The sequence below is a fragment of the Oncorhynchus mykiss genome, chromosome 26 (genome assembly GCF_013265735.2).
Source record: "Oncorhynchus mykiss isolate Arlee chromosome 26, USDA_OmykA_1.1, whole genome shotgun sequence".
Classification (NCBI taxonomy): Eukaryota; Metazoa; Chordata; class Actinopteri; order Salmoniformes; family Salmonidae; genus Oncorhynchus; species Oncorhynchus mykiss.
Genome location: NC_048590.1, coordinates 7,202,434 through 7,218,244, shown reverse-complemented (window position 1 = coordinate 7,218,244; position 15,811 = coordinate 7,202,434). Strand labels below are relative to the sequence as shown.

Sequence of the window (15,811 nt, the reverse complement as noted above, 5' to 3'; positions counted from 1 at the left end):
TGTAGCAGTAATGTGCTCTTCAGGACCTTGATCAGCTGATTGTAACAGTAAGGTGCTCTTCAGGGCCTTGATCACCTGATTGTAGCAGTAAGGTGCTCTTCAGGGCCTTGATCACCTGATTGTAGCAGTAAGGTGCTCTTCAGGGCCTTGATCACCTGATTGTAGCAGTAAGGTGCTCTTCAGGACCTTGATCAGCTGATTGTAGCAGTAAGGTGCTCTTCAGGGCCTTGATCAGCTGATTGTAGCAGTAAGGTGCTCTTCAGGGCCTTGATCAGCTGATTGTAGCAGTAAGGTGCTCTTCAGGGCCTTGATCAGCTGATTGTAGCAGTAAGGTGCTCTTCAGGACCTTGATCAGCTGATTGTAGCAGTAAGGTGCTCTTCAGTACCTTGATCAGCTGATTGTAGCAGTAAGGTGCTCTTCAGGGCCTTGATCAGCTGATTGTAACAGTAAGGTGCTCTTCAGGGCCTTGATCAGCTGATTGTAGCAGTAAGGTGCTCTTCAGGGCCTTGATCAGCTGATTGTAGCAGTAAGGTGCTCTTCAGGGCCTTGATCAGCTGATTGTAGCAGTAAGGTGCTCTTCAGGACCTTGATCAGCTGATTGTAGCAGTAAGGTGCTCTTCAGGGCCTTGATCAGCTGATTGTAGCAGTAAGGTGCTCTTCAGGGCCTTGATCAGCTGATTGTAGCAGTAAGGTGCTCTTCAGGGCCTTGATCAGCTGATTGTAGCAGTAAGGTGCTCTTCAGGACCTTGATCAGCTGATTGTAGCAGTAAGGTGCTCTTCAGGGCCTTGATCAGCTGATTGTAGCAGTAAGATGCTCTTCAGGGCCTTGATCAGCTGATTATAGCAGTAAGGTGCTCTTCAGGGCCTTGATCAGCTGATTGTAGCAGTAAGGTGCTCTTCAGGGCCTTGATCAGCTGATTGTAGCAGTAAGGTGCTCTTCAGGGCCTTGATCAGCTGATTGTAGCAGTAAGGTGCTCTTCAGGACCTTGATCAGCTGATTGTAGCAGTAAGGTGCTCTTCAGGGCCTTGATCAGCTGATTGTAGCAGTAAGGTGCTCTTCAGGGCCTTGATCAGCTGATTGTAGCAGTAATGTGCTCTTCAGGACCTTGATCAGCTGATTGTAACAGTAAGGTGCTCTTCAGGGCCTTGATCACCTGATTGTAGCAGTAAGGTGCTCTTCAGGGCCTTGATCAGCTGATTGTAACAGTAAGGTGCTCTTCAGGACCTTGATCAGCTGAATCAGGTGTGTTACAGCTGAGATGGAGCAAAAGCCTGCATCCCTGTGAGCTTTCCAGAGGGAGGGGCCACCATTACTGGATCTGACCTGTGACTGTCCTCTCTTTCTCTGTTCTTACCGTAGCTGGTCATCAGTCTGTCCTCTACTGTTCTCTCTTTCTCTGTTCTTACCGTAGCTGGTCTTCAGTCTCTCCTCTACTGTTCTCTCTTTCTCTGTTCTTACCGTAGCTGGTCTTCAGTCTCTCCTCTACTGTTCTCTCTTTCTCTGTTCTTACCGTAGCTGGTCTTCAGTCCCTCCTCTACTGTTCTCTCTTTCTCTGTTCTTACCGTAGCTGGTCTTTAGGTCATCCTCTACTGTTCTCTCTTTCTCTGTTCTTACCGTAGCTGGTAATCAGTCTCTCCTCTACTGTTCTCTCATTCTCTGTTCTTACCGTAGCTGGTCATCAGTCCCTCCTCTACTGTTCTCTCTTTCTCTGTTCTTACCGTAGCTGGTCTTCAGGTCATCCTCTGATGTTCTCTCTTTCTCTGTTCTTACCGTAGCTGGTCTTCAGGTCATCCTCTACTGTTCTCTCATTCTCTGTTCTTACCGTAGCTGGTCTTTAGGTCATCCTCAACTGTTCTCTCTTTCTCTGTTCTTACCGTAGCTGGTCATCAGTCCCTCCTCTACTGTTCTCTCTTTCTCTGTTCTTACCGTAGCTGGTCATCAGTCCCTCCTCTACTGTTCTCTCTTTCTCTGTTCTTACCGTAGCTGGTCATCAGTCCCTCCTCTACTGTTCTCTCTTTCTCTATTCTTACCGTAGCTGGTCTTCAGGTCATCCTGTACGTCTGCGTTGAAGTTGCCACACAGACCGCAGGTCCTGCCCACCCACTCTGGGCTCAGCTTGATGTAAACAGAGCCACTGTGTCCGTCCCAGGCCAGGGTGAAGCCATGTTGTTGGGTCACCAAGACATAGCGGGAGATCCTCTCCAGCTCCACGTCATGGATGTGGTGAGGCAGCTGGACACTGCATGGTGGGAGGAGGAGAGAAGGAGGACGGGAGGAGAGGAGGAAAGGAGGACAGAAGGAGGAGAGAAGGATGGGAGGAGGGGATGAGGAGAGAAGGACGGGAGGAGGAGAGGAGGATGGGAGGAGGAGAGAAGTAGGGGAAGAGGAGAGGAGGAGGAGAGGAGGACGGGAGGAGGAGAGAATGACGGGAGGAGGAGAAAAGGAGGAGAGGAGGACGGGAGGAGAAGGACAGGAGGACAGGAGGAGAGAAGGCGGAGAGGATGAGAGGATGAGGAGAGAAGGAGGAGAGGAGGACGGGAGGAGGAGAGAAGGAGGGGAGGAGGAGAGGAGGAGGAGAGGAGGATGGGAGTAGGAGAGAAGGAGGAGAGGAGGAGAGAAGGTGGGGAGGAGGAGAGGAGGAGGTGGAGAAGAGGAGGTGGAGAGGAGAACGGGAGGAGGAGAGAAGGATGGGAGGAGGAGAGGAGGACGGGAGGAGGTGGAGAGTAGGACGAAGAGAGAAGGAGGAGAGGAGGTCGGGAGGAGGTGGAGAAGAGGACGAAGAGAGAAGGAGGAGAGGAGGATGGGAGGAGGAGAGAAGGAGGAGAGGAGGATGGGCGGAGGAGAGAAGGAGGAGAGGAGGACGAAGAGAGAAGGAGGAGAGGAGGTCGGGAGGAGGTGGAGAAGAGGACGAAGAGAGAAGGAGGAGAGGAGGATGGGAGGAGGAGAGAAGGAGGAGAGGAGGATGGGCGGAGGAGAGAAGGAGGAGAGGAGGATGGGAGGAGGAGAGGATGAGAGGAGGAGGAGAGGAGGAGAGGAGAGGGTAAAATCAGTCAACCAGGGTTCTCTAAGTGTGTACAGTCGTGGCCAAACGTTTTGAGAATGGCACAAATATTTATTTTCACAAAATTTGCTGCTTCAGTGTCTTTAGATATTTTTGTCAGATGTTACTATGGAATACTGAAGTATAATTACAAGCATTTCATAAGTGTCAAAGGCTTTTATTGACAATTAAATGAAGTTGATGCATGGAGTCAATATTTGCAGTGTTGACCCTTCTTTTTCAAGATCTCTGCAATCCGCCCTGGCATGCTGTCAATTAACTTCTGAGCCACATCCTGACTGATGGCAGCCCATTCTTGCATAATCAATGTTTGGAGTTTGTCAGAATTTGTGGGGTTTTGTTTGTCCACCCGCCTCTTGAGGATTGACCACAAATTCTCAATGGGATTAAGGTCTGGGGAGTTTCCTGGCCATGGACCCAAAATATCGATGTTTTGTTCCCTGAGACACGTAGTTATCACTTTTGCCTTATGGCAAGGTGCTCCATCATGCTGGAAAAGGCATTGTTTGTCACCAAACTGTTCCTGGTTGGTTGGGAGAAGTTGCTCTCGGAGGATGTGTTGGTACCATTCTTTATTCATGGCTGTGTTCTTAGGCAAAATTGTGAGTGAGCCCACTTCCTTGGCTGAGAAGCAACCCCACACATGAATGGTCTCAGGATGCTTTACTGTTGGCATGACACAGGACTGATGGTAGCGCTCACCTTGTCTTCTCCGGACAAGCTTTTTTCTGGATGCCCCAAACAATTGGAAAGGGGATTCATCAGAGAAAATGACTTTACCCCAGTCCTCAGCAGTCCAATCCCTGTACCTTTTGCAGAATATCAGTCTGTCCCTGATGGCTTCTTTGCTGCCCTTCTTGACACCAGGCCATCCTCCAAAAGTCTTTGCCTCACTGTGCGTGCAGATGCCTGCCTGCTGCCATTCCTGTGCAAGCTCTGTACTGGTGGTGCCCCGATCCCACAGCTGAATCAACTTTAGGAGACGGTCCTGGTGCTTGCTGGTTTTCTTGGGCGCCCTGAAGCCTTCTTCACAACAATTGAACCGCTCTTCTTGAAGTTCTTGATGATCCGATAAATGGTTGATTTAGGTGCATCCTTACTGGCAGCAATATCCTTGCCTGTGAAGCCCTTTTTGTGCAAAGCAATAATGACGGCCCGTGTTCCCTTGCAGGTAACCATGGTTGACAGAGGAAGAACATTGATTCCAAGCACCACCCTCCTTTTGAAGCTTCCAGTCTATTCGAACTCAATCAGCATGACAGAGTGATCTCCAGTCTTGTCCTCGTCAACACACACCTGTGTTAACGAGAGAATCACTGACATGATGTCAGCTGGTCCTTTTGTGGCAGGGCTGAAATGCAGTGGAAATGTTTTTTGGGGGATTCAGTTCATTTGCATGGCAAAGATTAATTAATTGCAATTAATCTGATCACACCTCATAACATTCTGGAAGTGCAAATTGCAAATTGCCATCATACAAACTGAGGCAGCAGATTTTGTGTCATTCTCAAAACTTTTGGCCACGATTGTAGGTCTTTCATTCACTCTTATTCTGGACCTCAATTAGTTGAGACAGACCAGGAGTTGGACACCTGAAAGCCTGCACACCCACTACCTCTCTTCCAGTTCGGGTCAAGACCAAGACCGGGAGAGGGACGAGGGGTCTGAGACCAAGTTGTCACAGTTTCTGTTCGATTTGATTAGTTACCGCTGGAGGGCACCCTTACCTTGTTTTCTAGTTTCCACGGTTACCCTGATCATTACTTATTGGTTTCACCTGTGGTTAGTTACCTTCTCTGTTCAACAGGTTCCTCTGTTGTCCTGTATCTGTGCTTAGGTCTCATGTTTTGTTTAGTTTACTCTTGTGCTTTTGCCTTGTTTTCCGTCAAGACTTGAAGTAAAAGATCTGGATGTACCCTTATCTCTGCTTGCTGTGTTTCACTGCGTCTGGGTTCGAGTTCGTACCAGCATTATTGTAACACAAGTTAAGAACAATGCAAGTCCAATTTCAAGACCACGGTTGTAAATGTGTCAAATCACCATGATAACAAGATCTCAAAATGTCCAGTATTTCTGTGGTCATATTTCAGAAGAACAAATGCACTCTTTAGATATTCCGAATGGTGATGAAATGGATGCTGAGGACAAACAGAGAGACACTCTACACATAATCACTAACCCACTGATTTAATTTGATTTGAAACAGGTCTATAACAGATGAAAAGACTTAAGTAGATTCCATCTCCCCCCTGGTCTCCTCTTACTAAATAGAGCTGTGAAACAATGTCTTATCGAGCAAATCAAGGACATTCTGACCACCGCCTCAATGTTTGAGGATATTTTTTCAACAACAGTAAAGGACTGTAATGTTATGAGTAAAGTAGAAAGCCCAGGCAGGTTTCAATAGTCGATGAGATATTGTGTCATGAAAGGAGTGTGGATATTTGGCCATGGCGAAGAGGTTTTATGGACCGACTGAATGAGAGCTGGTAATTATATGATTTTCACTACGGTGGCTCCGGTTGGACTCGGCAAGAAATTACGAGACCTCGTTGTCCGAGACCGAGTCAAGACCGAGTAAAAACACAGAGACAAGACCTCAATATGTTGTCTGGAGACCAGACTCACTACAACACATTGTGATGTGACAACGGAGACCAGACTCACTACAACACATTGTGATGTGACAAGGGAGACCAGACTCACTACAACACATTGTGATGTCACAACGGAGACCAGACTCACTACAACACATTGTGATGTCACAACGGAGACCAGACTCACTACAACACATTGTGATGTCACAACGGAGACCAGACTCACTACAGCACATTGTGATGTCACAACAGAGAGCACTTCATTTTAACACCTTTCTCAGCTCTTATTTTACATCTGCTTATAAAACATTTATTAAACGAACCTGTAATCAATCAACCAACCAATCAATCAGTTGATCAAATCAATCGATTACCTCTGTCCCTTGAAGGTAACTTTGGACCTGTGCAACCTGATCTCTCCTTCCCAGGGCAGGAAGAGACTAACTGACCGCGTGCAGGAGTAGGGAGACGAGCGGCAGTCTGGGTCATTGTGGACCTGTAAAATCAACAGAATAGACTATTTATTCATTTATAAAAAATTTTAGTTAGTTAGTTGATAATAACAAATAAGTAAATACAAGAAATAAAATACAGAGACATTTAGATCAACGACATCGCTACCGTACACAACATGAACCGAGAAACAAGTGACCAGACCGAACAAGACCAACAGTCCCCCCACATCCCCCCTCCCCCCCCCTCCCACACACACACACACACACCACACCCCCACACACCACAACTCCAGAAACGTAAAACCCCAGGGCATTCCCAAATCATATGAAAAAAATGTACCAGGAGCCCCCCTGAGGGCACAGTGAGCAATTTGGGGATTGTCTAGCTTTCATCTTGAATGGTTAGTGTGGGGTGCAGTTCAATTCTACGGGGGTTGCTCGATTCGATTCATATGTTGGACCAAACTCTGGTCCAACAGGTCCCAGTGCGACACACGGAGAGGTCTCTCTCCCATGAGGCGCGAGGGATTGGTTTATCAGTCATTTTAAACAGCAGATCATTTAATTGTGAGACCAGTCCCTGTTTACTACTATGAATAAATAATGAGTGGATTGGTGGATACACCGTTGTGCCCCCTCCCCCAGGGGACTCCATATGCCCACAAGGCAGAACGCAGCTAGAAGTCAAAGGAAAAGGAAGTTCCAGGTAAAGTTGTTTCTTATTCTAGTTTTCTCCTGGAGCGACTTCCTCTCGGTTACTCAGCTTGTTTTTTAGGAACAAAGTCGAGGTTTGTTGCGGACGGTTGAGATGCATTGTGGGTAATTGCAGTAGCCTAACGGTAATTGACATAAATTAGTCCAGTAATGAGATGGCTTTCAGTTAATCTTCAGAGCAAATATTACCCTGAGGCCAAGACTGTACTCTTCTACTCTAAGACTGTACTGAGAACCGACAACCCTTAGAAACACTGTGAGATGAAGAGCAGCTCTGGGAAATGATACTCATGGGGAGTGGAAATCCTGGCTAGCCGATGAGGAATAAAATCACTGATATTCAGCATTTCAGTCAATAAGAATTGAAAATCAAATTGTTTTATTTCATACAAAGCACTCACTGTTGAAGCCCAAGGTGAGCCTTCCATATCAAATCATAGTCTCCACTTTCCTTTAAAGCCAAGTTGAGCCTTCCATATCAAGTCATAGTCCCCACATTTCCTTTCAAACCCTGTATTCTTTATACACCTACTAGACCAGATATGGATCTGTGATATGCTACTGAGAGTCATGCTCTATGCTGGTAAACATGCAGCAGCATTACCTGTATGAGAATGCTGGCCTGGCTGGTGTCTTCACAGTCTCTCAGCAGAGTGTAGGTACATCTCCCAGGAAAGTGATAGTACAGCCCATCAAACGTCTCGTAGTTATACTGGCCCCATGACCGACACGCCATCTCCCTCTCAAATCCTGGGTTAGGAACTGGACAGACAGACAGACAGGCAGGAAGGCAGGCAGACAGACAGACAGACAGACAGACAGACAGACAGACAGACAGACAGACGGACAGGCAGACAGACAGGCAGGCAGACAGAGACAGACAGACAGACAGACAGACAGAGACAGTTGGAGGGTGAATGGGGAATGTGTTGGTACAACAGTCCATACAATTCCCAATGAATGCTGTCTGTCATCCCTCACTTCAACCATCTGTACCCCACGCCAGATGAAGCTCTGGATAGTAGACTGTTTAACCTGTTTGGCATCGTGTTCCAGTAGCTTGGTATAAACTGCAGTCACATGACTCAGGATGGACACACTGACCTCCATTCAGACAAGGAAACGAACAGGGATCTGAAACACAATCACATTCAGTGTCATACAGAAGTTATACACCTTTCTACAGCAAATACACTAACTCTACAGAGAGTTTTATTTCCATGAAGATATTGAAGATCATTTGATGAATTCTCTAATGATAGCAATATAAAGCCCTTCTTAACCAAATATTTAAACAACCCCACAGTAGGCTGAAACCAGCGTTGTGCTGTACCACAGACTGTGTTGTCTGTTCAAGATCAAATACCTGGAAAGTCACAACTTTCCATTGTATTATTATTAAACCTCTATTTAACTAGTCAGTTAAGAACTAATTCCTATTTTCAATGACGGCCTAGGAACAGTGGGGTTAACTGGCCTAGGAACAGTGGGGTTAACTGGCCTAGGAACAGTGGGGTAAACTGCCTGTTCAGGGGCAGAACGACAGATGTGTACCTTGTCAGCTCGGGGGTTTGAACTTGCAACCTTCCGGTTACTAGTCCAACGCTCTATGACGGCAGCTTTGGAGAAAGTCCCCACCTCCACCTTCCTCCCTCCCCCTCCGTTCATCCCTTTCTCCTTCTCTTCTTCTCCTTCTTCTTCTACCTGACTTTTATATCAGTTCTTCTTCTACCTGACCTTTACATCAGTTCTTCTTCTACCTGACCTTTACGTCAGTTCTTCTTCTACCTGACCTTTATATCAGTTCTTCTTCTACCTGACCTTTATATCAGTTCTTCTTCTACCTGACCTTTATATCAGTTCTTCTTCTACCTGACCTTTGTATCAGTTCTTCTTCTACCTGACCTTTACATCAGTTCTTCTTCTACCTGACCTTTATATCAGTTCTTCTTCTACCTGACCTTTACGTCAGTTCTTCTTCTACCTGACCTTTATATCAGTTCTTCTTCTTCTACCTGACCTTTATATCAGTTCTTCTTCTACCTGACCTTTACATCAGTTCTTCTTCTACCTGACCTTTACGTCAGTTCTTCTTCTACCTGACCGTTATATCAGTTCTTCTTCTACCTGACCTTTACATCAGTTCTTCTTCTACCTGACCTTTGTATCAGCTCTTCTTCTACCTGACCTTTACATCAGTTCTTCTTCTACCTGACCTTTACGTCAGTTCTTCTTCTACCTGACCTTTATATCAGTTCTTCTTCTACCTGACCTTCATGTCAGTTTTTCTTCTTCTACCTGACCTTTATATCAGTTCTTCTTCTACCTGACCTTTGCATCAGTTCTTCTTCTACCTGACCTTTACATCAGTTCTTCTACCTGACCTTTATATCAGTTCTTCTTCTACCTGACCTTTGCATCAGTTCTTCTTCTACCTGACCTTTACATCAGTTCTTCTTCTACCTGACCTTTATATCAGTTCTTCTTCTACCTGACCTTTATATCAGTTCTTCTTCTACCTGACCTTTATATCAGTTCTTCTTCTTCTACCTGACCTTTATATCAGTTCTTCTTCTACCTGACCTTTATATCAGTTCTTCTTCTACCTGACCTTTATATCAGTTCTTCTTCTACCTGACCTTTATATCAGTTCTTCTTCTTCTACCTGACCTTTATATCAGTTCTTCTTCTTCTACCTGACCTTTATATCAGTTCTTCTTCTACCTGACCTTTATATCAGTTCCTCTTCTACCTGACCTTTATATCAGTTCTTCTTCTACCTGACCTTTATATCAGTTCTTCTTCTTCTACCTGACCTTTACATCAGTTCTTCTTCTACCTGACCTTTATATCAGTTCTTCTTCTACCTGACCTTTATATCAGTTCTTCTTCTACCTGACCTTTATATCAGTTCTTCTACCTGACCTTTATATCAGTTATTCTTCTACCTGACCTTTATATCAGTTCTTCTTCTACCTGACCTTTACATCAGTTCTTCTTCTACCTGACCTTTACGTCAGTTCTTCTTCTACCTGACCTTTATATCAGTTCTTCCTACACCTGACCTTTACATTAGAGCTAAGCCTGAGTGGCTAGCACCTATAGCTGCAGCTCCTCATCTCATCTTGCCCTGGCAACATATGTGGTCTGAGGAGGGAGGGAAAGAGGGACAGATGGAGAGTGGTGGTAGGACCTGACCCTGTTAACCTGTTAACCCAGCCGTATTATAGACGTACTCATTAGAGACCCCCTTAGACTAAGCTGGGCTGGACAAAAGGGGCTCCGCCTCACCTCTCTTAGTGTCTGTTGTAGAGAGGTGACTCAGGCCAGACAGAGGGGGTAATTGTTCTTGGAAAAGATGGGAAGTTTGGGAGAGGGATGTTAACCTTGCACATTTAGATTCAAACATCCTACGGGGGTGTTTACACAATCTCTTCTGTCCATAAATGGCTTTTCCCACCTAACATACAGTGGCCTACCTGTTGGCCTACGCAGGCCTACTGATGACCTCAGTGCTTCCTTTGAGTCTGAAGATGAATCAACTACAGTTGTGTTGAAGTAGTGGACTGAAGATCTGCCAACTGAAGATGACTTGACGGATGATTGGTTGACGGACGAAGAGTTGGATGAAGATGAGTGAACTGAGGAGACGTTGGTTGACGTGTTGGCTAGTGATGCATTGGTTGCTAATGTATCTGCAGTTCTATGAAGTTCCTTTGGGGAAAGATTTGAAAAGAAAGAACAATTAAATACAATAGAATTATCTGCAACATTCACTCATTCACTCAGAAGAGACAGTCATTTAATCCTATAGCTGTACGAGCCTGTCCTGACTTGACCAGAGTCCTGCTCGCCAGACTCAGCAGCTGTCTGAGCCTGTCCTGACTTGACCAGAGTCCTGCTCCCCAGACTCAGCAGCTGTCTGAGCCTGTCCTGACTTGACCAGAGTCCTGCTCGCCAGACTCAGCAGCTGTCTGAAAGAGTATAGTCCTGACTTGGCCAGAGTCCTGCTCGCCAGACTCAGCAGCTGTTTGAAAGAGTCTAGTCCTGACTTGACCAGAGTCCTGCTCGCCAGACTCAGCAGCTGTTTGAAAGAGTCTAGTCCTGACTTGACCAGAGTCCTGCTCGCCAGACTCAGCAGCTGTCTGAAAGAGTCTAGTCCTGACTTGACCAGAGTCCTGCTCGCCAGACTCAGCAGCTGTCTGAGCCTGTCCTGACTTGACCAGAGTCCTGCTCGCCAGACTCAGCAGCTGTCTGAAAGAGTCTAGTCCTGACTTGACCAGAGTCCTGCACGCCAGACTCAGCAGCTGTCTGAAAGAGTCTAGTCCTGACTTGACCAGAGTCCTGCTTGCCAGACTCAGCAGCTGTCTGAAAGAGTCTAGTCCTGACTTGACCAGAGTCCTGCTCGCCAGACTCAGCAGCTGTCTGAAAGAGTCTAGTCCTGACTTGACCAGAGTCCTGCTCGCCAGACTAAGGAGCTGTCTGAAAGAGTCTAGTCCTGACTTGACCAGAGTCCTGCTCGCCAGACTCAGCAGCTGTCTGAAAGAGTCTGGTCCTGACTTGGCCAGAGTCCTGCTCGCCAGACTTAGCAGCTGTCTGAAAGAGTCTAGTCCTGACTTGGCCAGAGTCCTGCTCGCCAGACTCAGCAGTTGTTTGAAAGAGTCTAGTCCTGACTTGACCAGAGTCCTGCTCGCCAGACTCAGCAGCTGTCTGAAAGAGTCTAGTCCTGACTTGACCAGAGTCCTGCTCGCCAGACTCAGCAGCTGTCTGAAAGAGTCTAGTCCTGACCAAATATATTAAATGTTATCATTTACATATGGAGAGTCTAGTCGGTGTTTGAGAGAGTGAAGAATGGGTCATTCCCAGAAAACCAAAACTAAGCTCTTTGTAACAGAAGCTGATTCTCTTTAATTAACCGTGTTAAAGTTTCCTGAGTTTAATAACGAATAGCCAGGCTCTCAGGTGACAGATTTAATACTGAGTTGATTAAATGTTTGACATCGAAACGTTTTATAGTACAATCGTACGTTTTGGCTTCACAAAATTCCTGTGAGATTTACAGTAGGCTACGTTGGTGCCAAATCAGAGTCTGGAGTGATTTGATAAAGAGATACAGAATTCCAGGTAGAAGAATTCTAGAATGAGTAGAAGCCCTTCTACTGAGAGAATGTTGGCTTCAAATCAATCATCTACAATGATATGATAAAGAGATACAGAATTCCAGGTAGAAGAATTCTAGAATGAGTAGAAGCCCTTCTACTGAGAGAATGTTGGCTTCAAATCAATCATCTACAATGATATGATAAAGAGTTACAGAATTTCAGGTAGAAGAATTCTAGAATGAGTAGAAGGGCTGAGAGAATGTTGGCTTCAAATCAATCATCTACAATGATATGATAAAGAGTTACAGAATTTCAGGTAAGCAGAATCCTCGTGACTAGAGGTGAGAGAAGAGAACTGTCATCCACCCCCAATAACAGCTACAGAGCACGACACTCTTATAGAAACAAAAGGTTGTTCAGAGGTTATTTGAAGTGAGCAATGGTCAATATCTATGCAGTGGTGGAATAAGTACCCAATTGTAATACTTGAGTAAAAGTAAAGATAGTATTTGGTTTTAAGTATACTTAAGTATCAAAAGTAAATGGAATTGCTATGTTCCTGTCCTGCTAGCCATTCAAAATGTAAAGAGTACATTTGGGTGTCAGGGAAAATGTATGGAGTAAAAGTGCATTATTATTTTTTAGGAATGTAGTGAAGTAAAAGTAAAAGTTGTCAAAAATATAAATATAGTAAAAAGTATAGATACTCCAAAAAATGACTTAAGTAGTACTTTTTTTTTTTTTTAAGTATTTTCACGCTTCTAACCAGCCCCAGCCCCAGCCTCCATCTCTACCCTGTCCCCAGCCCCAGCTTCTCCCCAGCCCCAGCCTCCATCTCTACCCTGTCCCCAGCCCCAGCTTCTCCCCAGCCCCAGGCTCCATCTCTACCCTGTCCCCAGCCCCAGCTTCTCCCCAGCCTCCATCTCTACCCTGTCCCCAGCCCCAGCTTCTCCCCAGGCCCAGCCTCCATCTCTACCCTGTCCCCAGCCCCAGCTTCTCCCCAGCCCCAGCCTCCATCTCTACCCTGTCCCAGCCCCAGCTTCTCCCCAGCCCCAGCCTCCATATCTACCCTGTCCCAGCCCCAGCTTCTCCCCAGCCCCAGCCTCCATCTCTACCCTGTCCCAGCCCCAGCTTCTCCCCAGCCCCAGCCTCCATCTCTACCCTGTCCCAGCCCCAGCTTCTCCCCAGCCCCAGCCTCCATCTCTACCCTGTCCCAGCCCCAGCTTCTCCCCAGCCCCAGCCTCCATCTCTACCCTGTCCCCAGCCCCAGCTTCTCCTCAGCCCCATTCTCAATCTCTACCCTGTCCCAGCCCCAGCTTCTCCCCAGCCCCAGCCTCCATCTCTACCCTGTCCCAGCCCCAGCTTCTCCCCAGCCTCAGCCTCCATCTCTACCCTGTCCCTATCCTCAGCCACAGCCTCCATCTCTACCCTGTCCCCAGCCCCAGCCCCAGCTTCTCCCCAGCCCCAGCCTCCATCTCTACCCTGTCCCCAGCCCCAGCTTCTCCCCAGCCCCAGCCTCCATCTCTACCCTGTCCCCAGTCCCAGCTTCTCCTCAGCCCCAGCCTCCATCTCTACCCCATCCCTATACCCAGCTTCTAACTAGCCTCAGCCCCAGCCTCCATCTCTACCCTGTCCCCAGCCCCAGCTTCTCCCCAGCCCCAGGCTCCATCTCTACCCTGTCCCCAGCCACAGCCTCCATCTCTACCCTGTCCCCAGCCCCAGCTTCTCCCCAGCCCCAGCCTCCATCTCTACCCTGTCCCAGCCCCAGCTTCTCCCAAGCCCCAGCCTCCATCTCTACCCTGACCCAGCCCCAGCTTCTCCCCAGCCCCAGCCTCCATCTCTACCCTGTCCCAGCCCCAGCTTCTCCCCAGCCCCAGCCTCCATCTCTACCCTGTCCCAGCCCCAGCTTCTCCCCAGCCCCAGCCTCCATCTCTACCCTGTCCCAGCCCCAGCTTCTCCCCAGCCCCAGCCTCCATCTCTACCCTGTCCCCAGCCCCAGCTTCTCCCCAGCCCCAGGCTCCATCTCTACCCTGTCCCCAGCCCCAGCTTCTCCCCAGCCTCCATCTCTACCCTGTCCCCAGCCCCAGCTTCTCCCCAGGCCCAGCCTCCATCTCTACCCTGTCCCCAGCCCCAGCTTCTCCCCAGCCCCAGCCTCCATCTCTACCCTGTCCCAGCCCCAGCTTCTCCCCAGCCCCAGCCTCCATATCTACCCTGTCCCAGCCCCAGCTTCTCCCCAGCCCCAGCCTCCATCTCTACCCTGTCCCAGCCCCAGCTTCTCCCCAGCCCCAGCCTCCATCTCTACCCTGTCCCAGCCCCAGCTTCTCCCCAGCCCCAGCCTCCATCTCTACCCTGTCCCAGCCCCAGCTTCTCCCCAGCCCCAGCCTCCATCTCTACCCTGTCCCCAGCCCCAGCTTCTCCTCAGCCCCATTCTCAATCTCTACCCTGTCCCAGCCCCAGCTTCTCCCCAGCCCCAGCCTCCATCTCTACCCTGTCCCAGCCCCAGCTTCTCCCCAGCCTCAGCCTCCATCTCTACCCTGTCCCTATCCCCAGCCACAGCCTCCATCTCTACCCTGTCCCCAGCCCCAGCCCCAGCTTCTCCCCAGCCCCAGCCTCCATCTCTACCCTGTCCCCAGCCCCAGCTTCTCCCCAGCCCCAGCCTCCATCTCTACCCTGTCCCCAGTCCCAGCTTCTCCTCAGCCCCAGCCTCCATCTCTACCCCATCCCTATACCCAGCTTCTAACTAGCCTCAGCCCCAGCCTCCATCTCTACCCTGTCCCCAGCCCCAGCTTCTCCCCAGCCCCAGGCTCCATCTCTACCCTGTCCCCAGCCACAGCCTCCATCTCTACCCTGTCCCCAGCCCCAGCTTCTCCCCAGCCCCAGCCTCCATCTCTACCCTGTCCCAGCCCCAGCTTCTCCCAAGCCCCAGCCTCCATCTCTACCCTGACCCAGCCCCAGCTTCTCCCCAGCCCCAGCCTCCATCTCTACCCTGTCCCAGCCCCAGCTTCTCCCCAGCCCCAGCCTCCATCTCTACCCTGTCCCAGCCCCAGCTTCTCCCCAGCCCCAGCCTCCATCTCTACCCTGTCCCAGCCCCAGCTTCTCCCCAGCCCCAGCCTCCATCTCTACCCTGTCCCCAGCCCCAGCTTCTCCTGAGCCCCAGCCTCAATCTCTACCCTGTCCCCAGCCCCAGCTTCTCCCCAGCCCCAGCCTCAACCCCATCCCTATCCCCAGCCTGAGCCTCCACCCCATCCCTATCTCCAGCCCCAGCCTCCACCCCATCCCTATCCCCATCTTCTACCCAGCCTCAGCCTCCACCCCATCCCTATCCCCAGCCCCAGCCTCCACCTCTACCCCATCCCCATCTTCTACCCAGCCCCAGCTTCTCCCCAGTCACAGCCCCAGCCTCCACCTCTACCCCAGCTTCTACCCAGCTTCAGCCTCCACCCCATCCCTAGCCTCCACCTCTACCCCATCCCCAGCTTCTACCCAGCTTCAGCCTCCACCCCATCCCAATCCCCAGCCTCCACCTCTACCCCATCCCCAGCTTCTACCCAGCTTCAACCTCCACCCCATCCCTATCCCCAGCCTCCACCTCTACCCCATCCCCATCTTCTACCCAGCTTCAGCCTCCTCCTCTACCCCATCCCCAGCTTCTACCCAGCCTCAGCCTCCACCTCCACCTCTACCCCGTCCCCATTCCCATCTTCTACCCAGCCTCCACCCCATCCCCAGCACAGCCTCCACTTCTACCCATCCCCAACCCCAGCTTCTACCCAGCCTCAGCCTCCACCTCTACCCCATCCCCAACCCCAGCTTCTACCCAGCATCCACCCCATCCCTATCCCCAGCACAGCCTCCACCTCTACCCTTTCCCCATCTTCTA

At 49.4% G+C, this 15,811-nt stretch overlaps 1 protein-coding gene across 1 annotated transcript in view; it reads right to left on the bottom strand.

Moving 5' to 3' along the window:
- The window catches only part of LOC110512834 (otogelin-like), a 124,887-nt gene extending 117,322 nt beyond the window's left edge, over positions 1-7,565 (bottom strand). Inside the window, exons 1-3 of the mRNA XM_036964552.1 lie at positions 7,434-7,565; positions 6,035-6,156; positions 2,033-2,241 (exon numbers count right to left, since the gene is read on the bottom strand). Of these exons, the coding sequence (XP_036820447.1) occupies positions 2,033-2,241; positions 6,035-6,156; positions 7,434-7,565 (463 nt within the window). The remainder of the gene's footprint in view (positions 1-2,032; positions 2,242-6,034; positions 6,157-7,433) is intronic.
- Between the last annotated feature and the right edge of the window lie 8,246 nt (positions 7,566-15,811).